Genomic DNA, 17,250 nt, shown 5'->3' with positions numbered 1-17,250 from the left:
AAAAAAAAAGAGAGAGAGAGAGAAGGAGAAGTCTGCTTGAAGTAGAGTATTAAACAAGCTGGTGAAGAATTGCTAGGCCAGGATCTGAGCTAAACTAGAGAAGTGAGGCAGGAGTTCAGGGCTTGAGGAGGCTATTGGCTGAAACTAAAAGTAGCTCAGAGGATAGAGACTGAAGGGGGTTTTTGATAACTTCAGGGAGCTGAGAGAATAAAAGATTTGGTGTCCAAGGCAGCTGTGAACCCCTTCTCACTGTGGGTTGGGACCCCAAAAGGCAGCACCCTAAGAGGAAGGATGAGCTGGGTGTAAAACAGGCCCTCTTGAAATTGTCACTCAGCCACAGACACTTTAAATCTCTGAAATCACTCGAAGGTGATCCTAGAGTGCTGTCACCAGGCATCTCCAAAGTTATAAGCCTTCCAGGAACCTGGAAAGAGCCAACTCCTCTGGGGCTTAAATTATTTCTTCAAATTATTATTGCAAATACAATGCCTGATACCCACTTGGAACGTAACCCCTAACACACAAAAAGACAAGAAAGAAAAATGCAAAAAAGCAGAAGCGGCAGAAATTAGAAACAGATCCATGGCAAATCTAGATATTGGCAATGCCATGCTCCAACTTTGCAATAGCTATGTTCACTATGGTCAAGGAGGTAAAAGAGAAGATTGAGCACTTAAAGAAAGAATTGAAAACTATATTAAAAAATGAAACGAGGGGAAATTACAATATGAAAAGTAAAATAACTGAGATTAAGGCCTTGAAGATTAAGAGATAATTAGAGAGCTTGAAGATAGGACAGAAGAAAATGTTTAGAATAAATCACGGACAAATGATGGACAATATATAGGGAAGCTAAGAGAAAGAGGACGCAGTGAGAAAGTTTAATATGAGCATTTTTGGAATCCCTGGCGGAGAAAAAAAAGAGCATGAATGAGCAGAAGCAATATTTGAAGATGAATTAACCAAAAGTCAGGAAGGGCATGTATTTAAGAAGTATGAGAATCTCAAGCAAGATTAATAAAAAGAAATATTTACCTATGTTGAAAACTAAAGGCAAAGAGGAAGTCTGAAAAGCAATTAGAGAAAAAAAAGATTATGACAGATTATCTATAAACAGCTCTAACAGCTGACTTGTCAGCTAAAACAGTGAAAACTGGAAGGCAATAGAATGATCCTTACAGAGAAATGACGTTTCCTCCCCTGCCAAACCAAAATCTATATCCAGAGTAAAGATGAAATAAAGATATTTCAGATCAGTAAAAATTGAGGGGATTTGGCATTGACAGAACTGCACCAAGGAAATACTAAATGTTCTGCAGGCAGAAGGAAAGTGATCTCAGACCGAAGCTGAGCAAATAAGGAGTAAATGACAGACAACATAAATACGTGGGCAAATCTAAATGAATACAGGACTGTATATAACAACAGTAGCCTATCAGTTTAATGTATGTGTAGAGAGTGAGTGGGTGAGGGTCAGAGAGAGAGGGAGACACAGAATCTGAAGCAAGCTCCAGGCTCTGAGCCTTCAGCACAGAGCCAATGCGGGGCTCCAACCCACAGACTGTTGAGATCATGACGTGAGCCGAAGTCGGATGCTTAACTGACTGACCAACCCAGGCGCCCCTGATTCAGTATTTATATATATTGTGAAGTGATCACCATAATAAGTCATTAACATTTGTCACCTTACGTGTTTATAAATTTTTTGTATATGTGATGAGAATTTTTTTTCCACAAAGATTAAGATGCTACTATTTTATCTTTTATTGATATTGCCTATTAGAATATGAGTCTCTGAGGTACTTGGTGATCAGTGTTTTTATCTTATTTTATTTTAAATCAATACATACAATATTATATTAGTTTTAGGTATACAACATAGTGATTTATACATTACAAAATTGTTACTATGAAAAGTGTCATTACCATCTGTCACCATACAAAGTTATTATAGTATTATCGACTGTATTCTCTATGTTGTACTTCTCATCCTTCTAACTTATTTATTTTATAATGGAAAGTTTGTAGCTCTTAATTCCCTTCATCTATTTTGCCCATCCCCCTGCCATCCTTACTTGGTAACTACCAGTTCTCTATATTTATGAATTTGTTTCTGTTTTGTTTTTTAGATTCCACATATAAATGAGTGACAAGAACTTTTAAGATGTGATTGTTTTGTTTGCTTTTTTTTTGAATGTTTATTAATTGAGAGAGAGAGAAAAAGCATGAGTGGGGGAGGGGCAGAGAAAGGGAGAGAGAATCCCAAGCAGGCTCTCTACTTTCAGTGTGGAGCCCGATGTGGGGTTCAAACCCATGAATTGTGAGATCATCAGCTGAGCTGAAGTTGGATGCCTAACCAACCTAGCCACCCAGGCTCCCTGTTTGCTTTATTTTTTAAATTACTATATTGTGATTATTACCTTCTGTTCCCCATTCTCCCCTTCTCCCTCCTCACTTATTAACAGATGAAATTCTAACTGGTTATGGAGAGATGTAGAGAGAGACTGATAGATATTGATGGAAGTGAGGGCTGGTAATGAACTATAGCTGTGGCTGGTATCAAGCCATTGAAAAATGGTTAGGATATTGCCCTTACTCTGGTTGGTGGAACTGATTTCTCTGAAGTGGTAAATGGCAAAGCAGATTCAAGTCTCCTACTGTCTTTCCATCTGACATGACTATTCTGTACTTTGGTTTATATAACTTTTTCTTGAAGTCTTACTGATTTTTGTTCAATATGGGGAGAATAAGTCAAACAGAGCAAGTTTTCATGTAAATCTAGAAATTTTAGAAAGGTTCTGTTTTCCATTTTTTGGCAGTGTTATGTATTTTTAAGTAATCAGATGTTTGATTTCCTGAAAAGTGGGGTATTACCACATACAGTTGAGAACTTGTTTTTACGGATAAGTGCAAAGGTTTTTTTCTATTTTTATGTTTCAAGGATATTGTTTCAATGCCAATAATGCAAAAAACTACCGGCCTTTGGCTTCTAGGTTGTAATGTTGCGTCAACAAGTAGAAGAACATGAAAAAGTTAAACAAGATATGGCCATGGACTATAAGCAAGAGTTAAAGAAACTACATGAAGAAGTGAGATTTTAATTCTATTTTATGTTGTATAATTCTCTCTTTAACCCTTAGAATATTGTTAATGGGCCCATTTGTACTTCATAAAATAGAAAGTATATATTCTCTGGGAGGTACAGGGTTAGAAATTTATTTCTCTGTTTTTAAATCCAGGCGTAGAGTCTTGTCTAATTATATGTTTGATACTGTCTAAACAGGTATTCTAAAATGTGTTTCTCAGTTGAGTGCTTGAAAGAAACAAAGCTGTTTTTATATAATATATGAAATATTGATACCAAGAATTTATGTTAAATATTTTAATGTTTGAGTTAAACCAGTTACTAGATTTTAAATAATGGAGAATCCAAAGTTTTCAGAAGCATTTTGGGCTAAATAAGAAAAGTAAGAAAATTGTAGCAATTCAATGTTATTCTTCAGACTAGGGGAAAAAAACCCTGCTTTTATTTTTATTTAATTCCAAAGTACTCCTCTCCTGCTTACTGAATATCAGTGTTCCACAGGAGAATGGCTGGAGAACCACAGGTCTAGAGAGAAGAAAAAGAATTTTTATTTGCTGCTTTTATCATGGGTATGGTTTATGGGGTCCTTAAGTGCAAGGCTATTGTAATAAAAATTAAAGTTTTGTTTAAAAAATATTTTTTCCTTGACTTTTTTCTTTAATGCAATATTTTTCTCTTCTAGTGTTTTTTATATGCAGGTTTGAATCATTTTGTTTCTAATTTGCAAATCTAACACGCTCAGTCTATTTTCAATAGTCCTGTTTAGCACTGCTCTTGCTTTCATAATACCAATTTGTTCCACCACGACTGTTTATCAATTCTTAAATTTTAAGTCTAGAAATAACTGTGTCTACACAGTTAGGCAGACTGAAGAGAAGCTATGAAAAACTACAGAAAAAGCATGTGAGGGACTTCAGAGGAAACACCAAAAATCACAGGGAAGATCGATCTGAAATTGAGAGGTTAACTGGAAAAATAGAGGTATGTTCATAGTAATAATTTCTTCATAGTGGTTGGCAGACTTCCTATAGGAAGATGCTCTTTCTAATGGTACTGGTTCTGAACCCAGTTTTCTGCCGTCTCCAGGACTGGTGTGGAGCAATTTCAGAGGTGCATCCTGTGATCACCTGGTCTCCTTTGGTTAATGGGGTTACTAGCTATCAGTAGCTCCCAGTAGGGGACTACCACCCTTTGAGGGCATTTGGAAATGTATGGACACATTGCTTTGGTTGTCCAAATGACTGCGAGTGAAACTGGTGTTTAGAGGACAGGGACTAAGTATTCTAAACATGCCCAGCACCACTCTACACTAGAAGGTTACTGTTCCCAAAATGCCAATATTGAGAAACATTGACTACTAGTTACTAGCAGTCCTCCATGGGCAGTGTCCTGGTCTTATTTATCACCTGATAGAATAGGAGCTTAGTAAATGCTGAAAGTACATGCCTTTTTGTACAGAGTACAGTGCATATCAGGTTGCTTATCTTCAGTTCCCATTTAGATGGAGAAGCCATTTACTCCCTTCTTTGCTGTGTTTTTATTAAGGTAGAGTAACTGTGGTTATTGTGTATGTTGATTCCCAGAGGACCTAAGGGAGATAGTGAGTTAACACTGCCAAGAGTAGGGGTGCCTGGGTGGCTCAGTCTGTTAAGCATCCAACTTTGGCTTAGGTCATGATCTCACGATTCATGGGTTCGAGCCCTGTGTCGGGCTCTATGCTGACAGCCAGCTCAGAGCCTGGAGCCTGTTTTGGATTCTGTGTCTCCCTCTCTCTCTGACCTTCCCCTGCTCACGCTGTCTCTCTCTGTCTCAGAAATAAATGAAACATTAAAAAAAAAAAAAAAAAAAACACTGCCAAGAGTAGATGAAGAAACAGCACAAGGCTGTCACTTTTTTCCCCTGGTATCTGCCTCTCCCCTCCTCTGTCCACACCATTGGCCCTGTAGTGTACCTAAGAATCACCAGGGTCATCTTTAGGCTGTCAGAGATTCTGCTCCAGTAGTATGATGTGAGACCTAGGAATCTGCGTATTTATCCAGCTTCCCTGGCTGATTATAATTTGAGAAACATTGTTCAGCATCTCTATGATTACAGTTTGTCTACTCAGAGCACCTGTCACTCACAAATACCATTATTACTAATTAGAATTGTAATTTCTGTGTTTAGTGTTCTGTTGCATCATAATGTTTTTATACATTTGAAGAGCCTAGACTCAGAGGACTATGCAGATGCTGCTTCCTCTCCAGCCATCTTCAGTGATACTTGGGGGTTTTCCCCCCAGCCTCCTCTTCCTCACTCCTCATTACCACTTCCTGGCCATTCTCTTTTCTGTCTCAAAACCCATCTTTGATTTTCATGTCATCAGCCTGTATCCCCTACCAATATACATATAACCAAAGTTGTCATCTTCTGATCCCTGTGTTACTTCCCTCGCTTAGACATTTCAGCTTCCAGGACACTATCACTGTCCCAGCATTACACTTATCATAATTCTTGAGGGTTTCAGTATCCACAGGAATGATGCTTATATGACTCTGATCTTTGAATCCCTTGTTGTTCTTTCCTCCACGGACATCTTCATCTCGTCCTTGTCTCATCCACCCATTCCCACTGCTGTTCCTTAGGTGTCGTCATGACCAAACATGTAACCCTCCTGGAATGACATCCTTAAGCATCTCATTCTTTGGCTACCATCCTTCTCTTTTTAGCTCACTCCCTCTAGTCCCTTGACTCTCAACAATCACTTGATCCTATCCCAAAGTGATTGAACTCTGCCACCTTTCCACTGCTGCATACCTACCTCGTGCCCTCATGTGTCAGTCCTTACCCAGCTTCAATTCCATGGTTACATTCCTTATATTCCCCTTCAGCTCCCGTGTCCCTCCCTTACTTCATCATATTTGCTTGGCCAAACCATAACTAGTTAAATCCAGCTTTCTGCCCAGTCTCTACTTGCCATGTGTGGCAGAACATGGCTGGAGAAAAACATAATCATGCTGACCGGCCTCATTTTAAATTCATGGTCACTTCCTCAAATGGATCCTAATGCTACCCAGAATCATACTATATTTCCCTTCACTCTGCTACTTTCCATAATGACTATTTCATACTTTCTCTTTTCTGACACTTTCCACACTTTCTCCCACATTGTCACGTTTGGGTGATGATCTTGCTTTCCATTTCATTGAGAAAATAGAAGCAATAAGAAGGGATTTTCACAAACTTCCGACACTCTGTCTTCTCACCATTTGCATCTGTGCCCAGATACTCTGTCTTCCTGCTCTTCCCAGTCTGCCCCCAAGACATGGCTCCAGAGATTCTTCTCTCTTCTGCATCCTCCTTTCCTCCTTAGTTGATATTTCCACCACCATCCACATTTCTCCTCTCTTAAACATCCTCTTTTGAACTCTCTCTTTCTCTGGCAGCTGCTCATTTTTTTCCTTCTTTTTTTAAATGCTTATTTTTGAGGGGGGAGAGAGAGAGAGAGTGAGTGAGAGTGAGCAAGCAGGGTAGGGGCAGAGAGAGAGAGGGAGACACAGAATCTGAAGCAGGTTCCAGGCTCTGAGCTGTCAGCACAGAGCCTGATAAGGGGCTTGAACCTCTGAGATCATGACCTGAGCTGAAGTTGGATGCTTAATCGACTGAGCCACCCAGGTGCCCATTTTCCTTCATTGTATACTAAATTACTTTAGGCATCTGTACCTGTCTCCAATTCCCCATTGTCCATTTTTCTTGTACCCAGTCAGTAAGGCTTTTGCCCCCTCAACTCTGCAGAAGTTATTTATTTACTTGGAGGTCACCAATGACTTGTACTTTAAAACAGTTTTTTGATTTGACTTAGAAAACAGCCATTCTTTCCTGGGCTTTCTTCTACCTTGTTAGCTACTCCTCTCAATCTCTTTTGATCCCCAACATTTTAACATTGAATACCCTATGGTGGTGTCATTGGACCTCTTCTTTTTTCTATCTGTGCTCACTCCTTTGGTGATATCATCCAGTCTTTTAGTTTTTAGCCCTTTATATATGTTGATAATTCCCACATTTATATATCCAGTCTTGATCTGTCCTTTTTGCTACAGAATAATTTTCCCAACTGGTGTTTCACATCTCCACCCTGATATCTAAAGCTGTATCATGCTTTACATGTCCAAAATAAACATCCTGGTTTTCTCTTCCCCATCTACCAACACCATTCCTGTTTCAGTTAATGGCAAGTCCGTTCCTCAACTTTTCAACCCTAAAACCTTGGAATCACCCTTGACTTCTCTTTTCTCCACCCTGCAGCCAGAACGATTCTGTTATAATGTAAGTCAAATCATGTCCTCTCCTTTATAAAAATCTTCTAGTAGCTTCTCTCAAAAGCTGAAGTGATCCTGATGACCTACACAGTCTTGCTCCTTGTTAAATGACGTTTCTCTGCCTACTTTTCCTTTTACTCCATTTGAGCCACACCTCCTTGCTTGCCCTTAAACATACCTTAAACACTTCCTCCCCATCAGGCCTTTGTACTTGCCTTTCTATCTTCCCAGAATAGTATGACTTCATCCCAGTCTCCCTGAGAGTTTACTTAAATGTTACTCAGTCTGGCCATCCTTTTATAAAATTGCAACTCCCAGCTCTGAGCCCTGTTTGCTCCATTTTCTCCAAAACAGGTATTATCATGTAATTGTATTATACAATGAATGTGTGGTCTATTGCCAATTGAGTGGAGCTAGGATTTTGTTTGTTTTTGTTAACTGTTGTATCTCCAACCCCTAGAACATCTCCTGGCATATACAGGAAAAGGAATGAATGAATGAATGAATGAATGAATGATTATCAGAAAGCTGGTTCACAGTGCTAACAGAAGTTAGCATGAGACTTCTGGAGTTGAGGGTCCTAGAGAACAGTGATAGAAATCCCTTGGATGTTTATAAATCATAATTTTATATTTTTATAAATCATATTTTCATAAATATTGGGCTCATCTTCTTGCTCATGCAACTTGGAGTGACCCATCATTAATTTTGACCATTCAGCTTTGGGTTACAAATTTGGGTTACAAATATCTGTTAAAATTTAGTACAAATCTCCCATTGTGATTCAAGTCCTTGCAGTTCTGTTGAGATGATAAAAAATTGGATACCAAAGGGTATTCTGCTTTCAGAATCTATTTGGTTCCTGAATTTCAGATACTGAGAAGAATTGGTCTACTGAGAGACTTACCTGAAAATTTATTTGATTCAATTTCTGTGTTTGGATATCAAGAATTGGTAGCAGCATCTCCTTATAATCATGTTTTGAAATTTTAGTTCTCTTAAGATAAATTTTCTAAAGAAAATCACAAGCAATGATAACAACCTTTAGGTGGCAGCAAATCTGTGAAAACCATCATGAACCTAGTATTTAGCATCTTTGCTTCATACTCTTCACCATTAGTGTGTTAAATTTAGAGAGACAGATCTCCAGAGGCACAGTATGTCAGGAATTTAGTGTTGCTCTCCACCTCTATCAGCTAAGTGAGTAATGGAGCTCCTGCTGGGGAGAAAGGTGCGTGTATACTCAGGGACGAGGGGAAAAATTAAAGTAAAAGTGAATCTGGGAAGCATGACAGTAAGGGGAAGCACTTAGAAGTTAAGTACCTTAATTGCCTCTTCAGGAATTTCGTCAGAAATCACTGGACTGGGAGAAGCAACGCCTGATTTATCAGCAACAGGTATCTTCTCTGGAGGCACAGAGGAAGGCTTTGGCCGAACAGTCAGAGATAATTCAGGTAGGTTTAAGCCACTTTTAAAAAAAGAGAGGCGGAGAAGTCTTGATGACATTGGCACTAGCTGAACGCAGTACGCGGGTGCTCTCTCATACCTGGTCACGTCTTCGGGCGACGTGCTCCCTTGCCTGCTCACTCCCTCCCTCGTGCTCTCTCGCCCTCTCCCTCTGTGGCTGCCTTGCATCCTCCTGCTCACTCCATGCTCACGTTCATGTCACTCTCCTAATCTTGGTCTTCCTTTATTCTTCCTCTCCGTCCTTCCCCTTCGCCCTCTCTCTACCTCTGCTCTTTCTCTGTCTCCTTTTCCATTTCTCTGGGTCTCTGACTTTTTTGGTGTTTGACTGTTTGTGGCTCTTGCCTTGGCTCCACTTCTGTGTCTCGCTTTATTTCTGATAGCTGGGATTCCTTGGCTGAGATGCCTCAGACAGGGTGCTTCAGATCGGCTGCCTGTTTGCACATGATACTGGTCTTCATACTGCAGTGATGTGCATGCTAACGAAAAGCAGTGGCTTTGTGGCAACAGAAATACTTTTTAGAACTGTAGTAAAAACCTTTTTGTAAATGAACTGGTGGCTTCAGCAGAACTAAAAAATTGCTACCTAATTTGGGGATGTTTCTTCTTAGAACATATTCATTTTGTATGCTTTTTCAATTAAAAACCAAGAACATAAAAGGAAATGAACATAGAGGGGAATAAATATTTGTGACCATCCATTGTGTGCCACACAGTCTCAATGCTTCTAGATGCAGTTATCTGGAATATATGGTTCTGGGGTGCTTGGGTGGCTCAGTCGGTTAAGCGTCCAACTTTGGCTCAGGTCATGATCTCACCGAGCCCCGCATCGGGCTCTGTGCTGACAGCCAGCTCAGAGCCTGGAGCCTGTTTCAGATTCTGTGTCTCCCTCTCTCTCTGACCCTTCCCTACTCACACTCTCTCTCTCTCTTTCTCTCTCAGAAATAAATAAAAAACATTAAAAAAATTAGAATATATGGTTCTGTGTTACCTGTTTCATATGATAATCTGTCAAGGCTGGTAGTTATCTCAGTCTTACACAATGAGGGGAGAAATTACAAGAGCTGAAGGAAAGCCTTAAAAAATATTTTTTAAAAAACAGCCTGCATTATTTTCTGCTTTAAGCCTCAGTAACGTTTTGGCTTTTAATCATTCCCCTGAAGTAACAGCTGGCTGATAAAGTACCACAAATGCTCTGCTGTGAGTGACTCCCCTTGGGTGGCCCGAGGAGCCCCCAGCAACCTCAAGGAGGAAAATTATTTACTAGGCTACAGCAACCTATGCAGTCAGAGTGGGCCAATAAAATCCTGAATGTCTAGACCAGAGGTTTTTTTTTTTTTTTTTTTTTTTTGACCTGAATGCTAAAGCACTGTGCAAACATAAATAGCTATAAGATACTGTTATATTCTAATTGTAACCTTCAGAATGGGAAAAAAAAATCACATCCTACTTTTTACTTCTCAATTACTCATCTGTGGAGTGTGCTTATTATTGATTGCAAATCCTTTTTTCAAATTACTATTGTTATTACTCTGCATAATTAAACTTCATTGTTGGTAAAAGTGAGATTTTTATTTACTATAATTTAGCCAGGCTAGAATAAGGAGCCTTTAAAAAGCCAGCATTTGTTTTCCCTACAAAGGGTGTTTGAATTATTCTTCTGATAGTTTGCTTAAAATTACTCTGCCTGCTTAACTCAAAAAAATGTTACTCATAATATATTTCCCTTTCTCCCTTAGCAAACTAGACAAAATTAAATCTTATGTGATTCAGTATGTGGCAGTGCTGTGTGAGCATCATTTAAAAAAATAATAAAAACTTTTAAATGAATTTCTATATAGTTGTTACCCAGCATTAGATAGTTACCATCATTTTACCAGTCTTTTTTTTAAAAATTGTGGTAGAAGGGGCGCCTGGGTGGCTTAGTCGGTTAAGCGTCCGACTTTCGCTTGGGTCATGATCTCGCGGTTCGTGGGTTCGTGCCCCTCGTCGGGCTCTGTGCTGACTGCCAGCTCAGAGCCTGGAGCCTATTTCAGAGTCTGTGTCTCCCTCTCTCTCTGACCCTCCCCTGCTCACGCTGTCTCTCTCTCTCCTAGAAATAAAATAAATAAATAAATAAATAAGAATTCTGGTAGAAAACACATTAAAATTTACAGTGTTAATGATTTTAAAGGATATGGTATAGTAATGTTAACTGTTTGCATATTGTCATTTAACAGATCTCTAGAATTTTTCCCACTTGGAAAACTAGACTCTGTACCCATTGAACAATAGCTCATTTTGCAAGTCTTATTTCATCCTTCTCCATTTTTTTATCTTTGGCTGGAATATTACAAGCAAATCACAGAAATTGTATTTCCTGACAGATAAGGACTTTAAAAAATTACAATATACTATTATTACATTAATGAAATAAATAATCTATTAACATAATTTAATGCTTACCCTGTTCAGACTTCCCAGTTTTCTGAAATTATGTCTTTTTACAGTTGGATGTTTAAATCGGAATCCAGTCAAAGTTGGCACATTACATTTTTGTAATACTTGCCATCATGATTGAACAACAAAGGGAGAAAATCTGGGAGACTGGATAAATGGATATCATATCCACATTTCCCAAAGTTTTAAAAACTCTTGATAAAGACTTTTTTCTTCTCCATTTTTTAACATTTAAAAGTGGAGTTCATAGAAATTTCTCAATCTTTGAGTCATTTATTTGTTTAAGTTCTTTCTTCTGGTCCATTATTAAAGTTACATAATACATGTTCATTTTAGAAAAATGAGCAAATGTGGATGAAATGAGAATTAAATAAAATCCCCCATAATTCTATCATTTAGAGTTAGTTACCATTATTTACATGTTGGTATAAATTTCTTCCAACTTTTACTATGCTTGTATGCAGTCAGTATTCACTGCAGTCATGTACCTTTACTAGGAAAACACTGTTATATGTGTGTGGGAATATGTATCGTTGGTTTTTAGATTCCACATATAAGTGAAATCACACAGTATTTGTCCTTATATCTGACTTATTTCACTTAGCATAATGGCCTCTAGGTCCATTTGTGTTGTCACTAGTGGCAAGATTTCATTCTTTTTTATGACAGTAGTATTCCATTATAATAGAATATGAATATATACATACACACCCCACATCTTCTTTACCTGTTTATTAGGTTGTTTTCATATCTTGACTGTTGTAAGCAGTGCTGCAGTGAACGTAAGGGTGCATACGTCTCTGAGCTGGTATTTTTGTTTTCTTTGGCTAAAGACCCAGAAGTGGAATTTCTGGATCATATGGTAGTTCTATTTTTAATTTTTTGAGGAGCCCTCAGACTTTTTTCTGTAGTGGCTGCACCAATTTATATTTCTACCAAATTGTTTAAGGTCTCACTTTTCTCCACAGCCTCACTAACACTTGTACCTTTTTTTTTTTTTTTTTTTTTTTTTTTTTTTTTTTTTTTTTTTTTTTTTTGTATTTTTTTTTTTTTTTTTTTTTTTTTGATTTGCTTTTTTTTTTTTTTTTTTTTTTTTTAGCATCTTTTTTTTTTTTTTTTGTCCATCCATATGTCTTTGGAAAAAGGACTATTTATCTTATCTNTTTTTTGAGGAGCCCTCAGACTTTTTTCTGTAGTGGCTGCACCAATTTATATTTCTACCAAATTGTTTAAGGTCTCACTTTTCTCCACAGCCTCACTAACACTTTTTTTTTTTTTTTTTTTTTTTTTTTTGGTCTTTTTGATACTAACCACTCTGACAGGTATAATGTAATACCTCATTATGATTTTGATTTGCATTTCCCTGATGATGAGTGATGTTTAGCATCTTTTCATGTGCCTGTTGGCCATCCATATGTCTTTGGAAAAAGGACTATTTATCTTATCTTCCTCTGCCCATTTTAAAATTGGATTTGGTTTTTTGATATTAAATTGTGTAAGTTCTTTATGTATTTTGGATTTTAACCCCTTATCAGATGTATGACTTGCAAGTATCTTCTCCCATTTAGTAGATTGCCTTTTTGTTTTGTTTGTGGTTTCCTTTATTGTAGAAAAACTTTTTAGTTTGATGTAATTCCATTTGTATATTTTAGCTTTTGTTGCCTTTGCTACAGAAGACTGGTCCAAAAAAATACTGCTAAGACTGATGTCTTAGCTTACTGCCTGTGTTTTCTTCTAGGAGTTCTGTGGTTTCACTCTTTATGTACAGGTCTTTAATCTATTTTGAATTTTTGTATAAAGCCTAACATAGTGGTTCAGTTTCATTTTTTTTCATGTAGCTGTCTAGTTTTCCCATCATTTACTGAAAAGACTGTTTTCCCCCCTTTGTATGTTCTTGTCTCCTTTGTCATAGAAATTAACTGACCATATAAGCTTGGGTTTATTTCTGGTCTCTATTTTGTCCCATTGATATATGTGTCTGTTTTCATACCAGCATCTTACTGTGTTACTATAGCTTTATAGTATAGTTTGAAATTAGGTGGCATGGTACCTCCAGCTTTGTTCTTCTTTCTTAAGATTGCTTTGGCTTCTTGGGATCTTTTGTAGTTCCATACAAATAGTAGGATTCTTTGTTATACTTTTGTGGAAAATGCTATTGATATTTTGGTGGGGATTGCATTGAATTTGTGGATTCCTTTGAGTAGTATAGACATTTTAACTTATTTTAATTTATGAGGATGGACTATCTTTCTGTTTATGTTGTCTTCAGTTTCTTTCATCAATGTCTTATGGTTTTCAGTGTATAGATCTTTCACCTTCTTGATTAAATTTATTCCCAGGTATTTAAAAAAATTTTTCTCAACGTTTTATTTATTTCTGAGAGAGAGAGAGAGAGAGACAGCGTGAGCAGGGGAGGGTCAGAGAGAGAGGGAGACACAGAGTCTGAAGCAGGCTCTAGGCTCTGACCTAGCTGTCAGCACAGAGCCCAACGCAGGGCTTGAACCCATGAACCATGAGATCATGACCTGAGCCGAAGTTGGACGCTTAACCGACTGAGCCACCCATGCGCCCCTATTCCCAGGTATTTTATTCTTTTTGATGTGATTGTAATTGCAATTATTTTTGTAGTGGCAATTTTCTGTTAGTGTGTTAATTTTGTATCCTGTAACTTTACTGAAGTCATTTATTATAACAGTTTTTTCTGTAGTCTTTAGGGCTTTCTTTATTTGTATCTTGCCATCTGCAAATTGTGACAGTTTTACTTTTTCCTTTCCAATTTTGATGCCCTTTTATTTCTTTTTCTTGCCTAATCACTGTGGATAGGACTTCCAGCACTGTGTTGAATAAAAGTGGTGAGAGTGGGCATCCTTGTCTTGTTCCTAATCTTAGAGGAAAAGCTTTCAGCTTTATACTGTTGAGTAGGTTAGCTATGGATTTTTCATTTATGCTCTATATTATGTTGAGGTATGTTTCCTCTATATCCACTTTGTTAAGAGTTTTTATCATAATGAATGTTGAGTTGTCAAATTGTCTGCAACTGTTGCGATGATCCTGTGATTTTTATCCTTCATTTTGTGGCATATCACATTGATTGATTTGCGGATATTGAACCATCCTTATATGCCTGGATAAATCCCATTTGATCATGATATGTGATCCTTTTAATGTATTGTTGAATTCAGTTTGCTAATATTCTATTGAGGATTTTTGCCTTGTGTTCATCAGGGATATTGGCTTGTAAATTTCTTTTGTGTGTGTGTGTGTGGTGTTTTTGGTTTTGATATTAGAGTAATTAATCCTGGCCTCATAAAATGGGTTTGGAAGCATTCTTTACTCTTCAGTATTTTGGAATAATTTCGGAAGGGTAGATACTAACTCTTTAAATGTTTTGCAGAATTCACCTGTAAAGCCATCTAGTTTTGGACGTATGTATTTTGGGAGTTTTAAAATTACTGATTCAGTTTTGTTACTTGTAGTCAATCTATCCAGATTTGCTATTTCTGTGTGACTTAGTCTTGGAAGGTTGTATGTTTCTAGGAATTTATCCATTCTAAGTTTTCCAGTTTGTTGGCATGTAATTGTGGTAGCCTTTTATGATTGTTTGTATTTTCTGTGGTGTCATTTGTAACTCTTTATTTTGTCCTTCTCTCTCTTTTGTTTTCTTTCTCATGAATCTGTCTAGCAGTTTATCAGTTTTGATTCTCTTTTCAAAGAACCAGTTTTTATTTCCATTGATCTTTTCTGTTTTATTTCTGTATTTCATTTATTTCCTCTGACCTTTATTATTTCTTTCTTCTACTAACTTTAGGCTTTGTTCTTCTTTATGTGTAAAGTTAGATTGTTCATTTGAGATTTTTCTTGTTTCTTGACTTAGGCCCCCGATTTATGAACTTCCCTCTTAAAACTACTTTTACTACATTATGTTTCCGTTTTCATTTGTTTCAAGGTATTTTTTCTTTCAGTTTTTGTTGTTGTTAACCCATTAGAGTTTATAGGGTGTTGTTTAGTCTCCATGTGTTTGTGTTTTTTCCAGTTTTTTTCTTGTTATCAATTTCTATTTTCATATTGTTGAGATCAAAAAAGATGCTTCATATGATTTCAATCTTACTGAATTTATTGTGGTTGTTTTTGTGGTTTAACATGTAGTCTGTCCTGGAGAATGTTCCATGAACACTTGAGGAGAGTGTATTTTAAAGTTTTTGGATAACATGTTTTGGTTATGTCTGTTAAATCCATCTGGTCTAATGTGTTCTTTAAAGGTAGTGTTTTCTTACTGGTTTTCTCTCTGGCTAGTCTATTCATTCAGTTAAGTAGGCTGTCCCCTACTATTTAATATATTACTGTCAACTCTTTATGTCATTTAATATTTTCCTTATTATGTAGGTACAGTAAGCACTTTATAATATAATACTTTATTTAATTTTCACGCTTATGATTTTCCTTTTTAAATATGACAAATCAACAAATGTATAGTAATAATGATTGCAAAAAAGTCCAGTCTACCATTAAATGTACCATAATTTATGTTCCCAATATCCAATTATAAAACATGTATTTTTTTTAAACTTTTCACTCTTGTAAATAGTGCTTGGTTGAATGTCTTTATATAAACATCTAGGAATATATGTCCATTTATGTTCTTAAGAAATGGCCCTAGAAGTGACATTGCTGCATCTGTGTAGTTGTCTTAAAGATTTAATATATATTGGCAAAGTACTCTCAAAAGTTATGTTGATACAGACTTTCACCAGCAGTATTTGAGATTGTGCATTTCCTGACACTTTTCCAATATTGGGCACTATTATTTCTTTTAATTTCCCCTACTTTAAGGCTTGTCTTTGCCAATGTGATAGGTGAAAAATGTGATATCTGATTATTTGTTTTAATTTGCATTTCATTAATTATGTATTAGGTTGAGCATTTTTTCATGTACTTCCTGGCATTTCCATTTTTTATAAATTGTTTATGTCCTTTGCTCATTTTTCTTTTAGCATATTTATATTTTACTATTTTGTAATAGCTCTTCATACGTTACCTATATTAATAGCCCTTTGCTGTTTTGTTACAATTGTGGATGTTTCCCTATTTGACTTTAATTTTTGCCTAGTAGTTTTTTTGGAAATACAGTTGTTTTATAAATAATAATTTAAAATTGTTTAGTTCTATTAATTTTTTCTTTAGGGTTTCTATCTTTGATGTCATACTATAAAGCCAAGATTTCTTCTGCTTTATAATTTCTTTTTTATATATTTGATCTGAAACTTATTTTGTGATACGGTATTTGATAGGCTAAAATTGTTTTTTTCTAAATGGTTATCCATATAATTTATTGACTGTTAGATTTTGAGAACTTGACAGAATGAATCTAAAATTCATGTGGAAGAATAAATGAAGGGTACTAGGCAACATTTTTTAAAAGAGTAAGCGTGATGTTCTATCAAATATTAAAATGTATTATATTAAAAAAGTACAGTTGCGAAAAAGCATGACATTATTAGTTGCAGTGATAGAATGATGGTTATCTGTGCATAGGAAAGGATCCATTTAGTCTCCAAAACATAAGGTCATTTCTGTGTAGAAGGCAAGCAATCACCTGCTGCTTTCTCTCTTGCCCATATACAAGTGTTGAAAGGAGATATTAAGGTAAATCTTAGAGAACATGAAGAACATTAAAAAATTAAAATATTAAGCCAGCACAGAGTATAAAATATTTAGCCAATAAATGCTATGTGAGAAAAATAGAGGTTGCATTAAATATATATGTTTTCCTTTTGAAATATTTAGATGAGCTATATGATATTGTACGAGTCTGTTTTAAATCCACTTTTCAATTATATATTTAAGAGTATAAATGTAATATTTTTTAAAGCATCATATTCCTCTCACAACTTACCAAGAAAAGATGATCCTAAATCAAATGTTAATCTGTTGTCTGGGTAGAATTGTCAGAGTTAATTGTACTGG

The 17,250-nt window shown here is 36.4% G+C and overlaps 1 protein-coding gene across 8 annotated transcripts in view; it reads left to right on the top strand.

Moving 5' to 3' along the window:
• CEP63 (centrosomal protein 63) overlaps positions 1–17,250 on the top strand; it is a 59,149-nt gene that overhangs the window by 19,391 nt on the left and 22,508 nt on the right. For all 8 annotated transcript variants that reach the window (XM_039243847.1, XM_039243848.1, XM_039243844.1 and 5 more), the window contains 3 exons: positions 2,994–3,089; positions 3,944–4,066; positions 8,724–8,837. In XM_039243847.1, the coding sequence (XP_039099778.1) occupies positions 2,994–3,089; positions 3,944–4,066; positions 8,724–8,837 (333 nt within the window). The remainder of the gene's footprint in view (positions 1–2,993; positions 3,090–3,943; positions 4,067–8,723; positions 8,838–17,250) is intronic.

This window comes from Hyaena hyaena, unplaced genomic scaffold (genome assembly GCF_003009895.1).
Source record: "Hyaena hyaena isolate Hyena2069 unplaced genomic scaffold, ASM300989v1 scaffold_234, whole genome shotgun sequence".
NCBI classification, from domain to species: domain Eukaryota; kingdom Metazoa; phylum Chordata; class Mammalia; order Carnivora; family Hyaenidae; genus Hyaena; species Hyaena hyaena.
The sequence above is the reverse complement of the archived record's forward strand: the minus strand, read 5'-3'. Positions and strand labels throughout refer to the sequence as shown.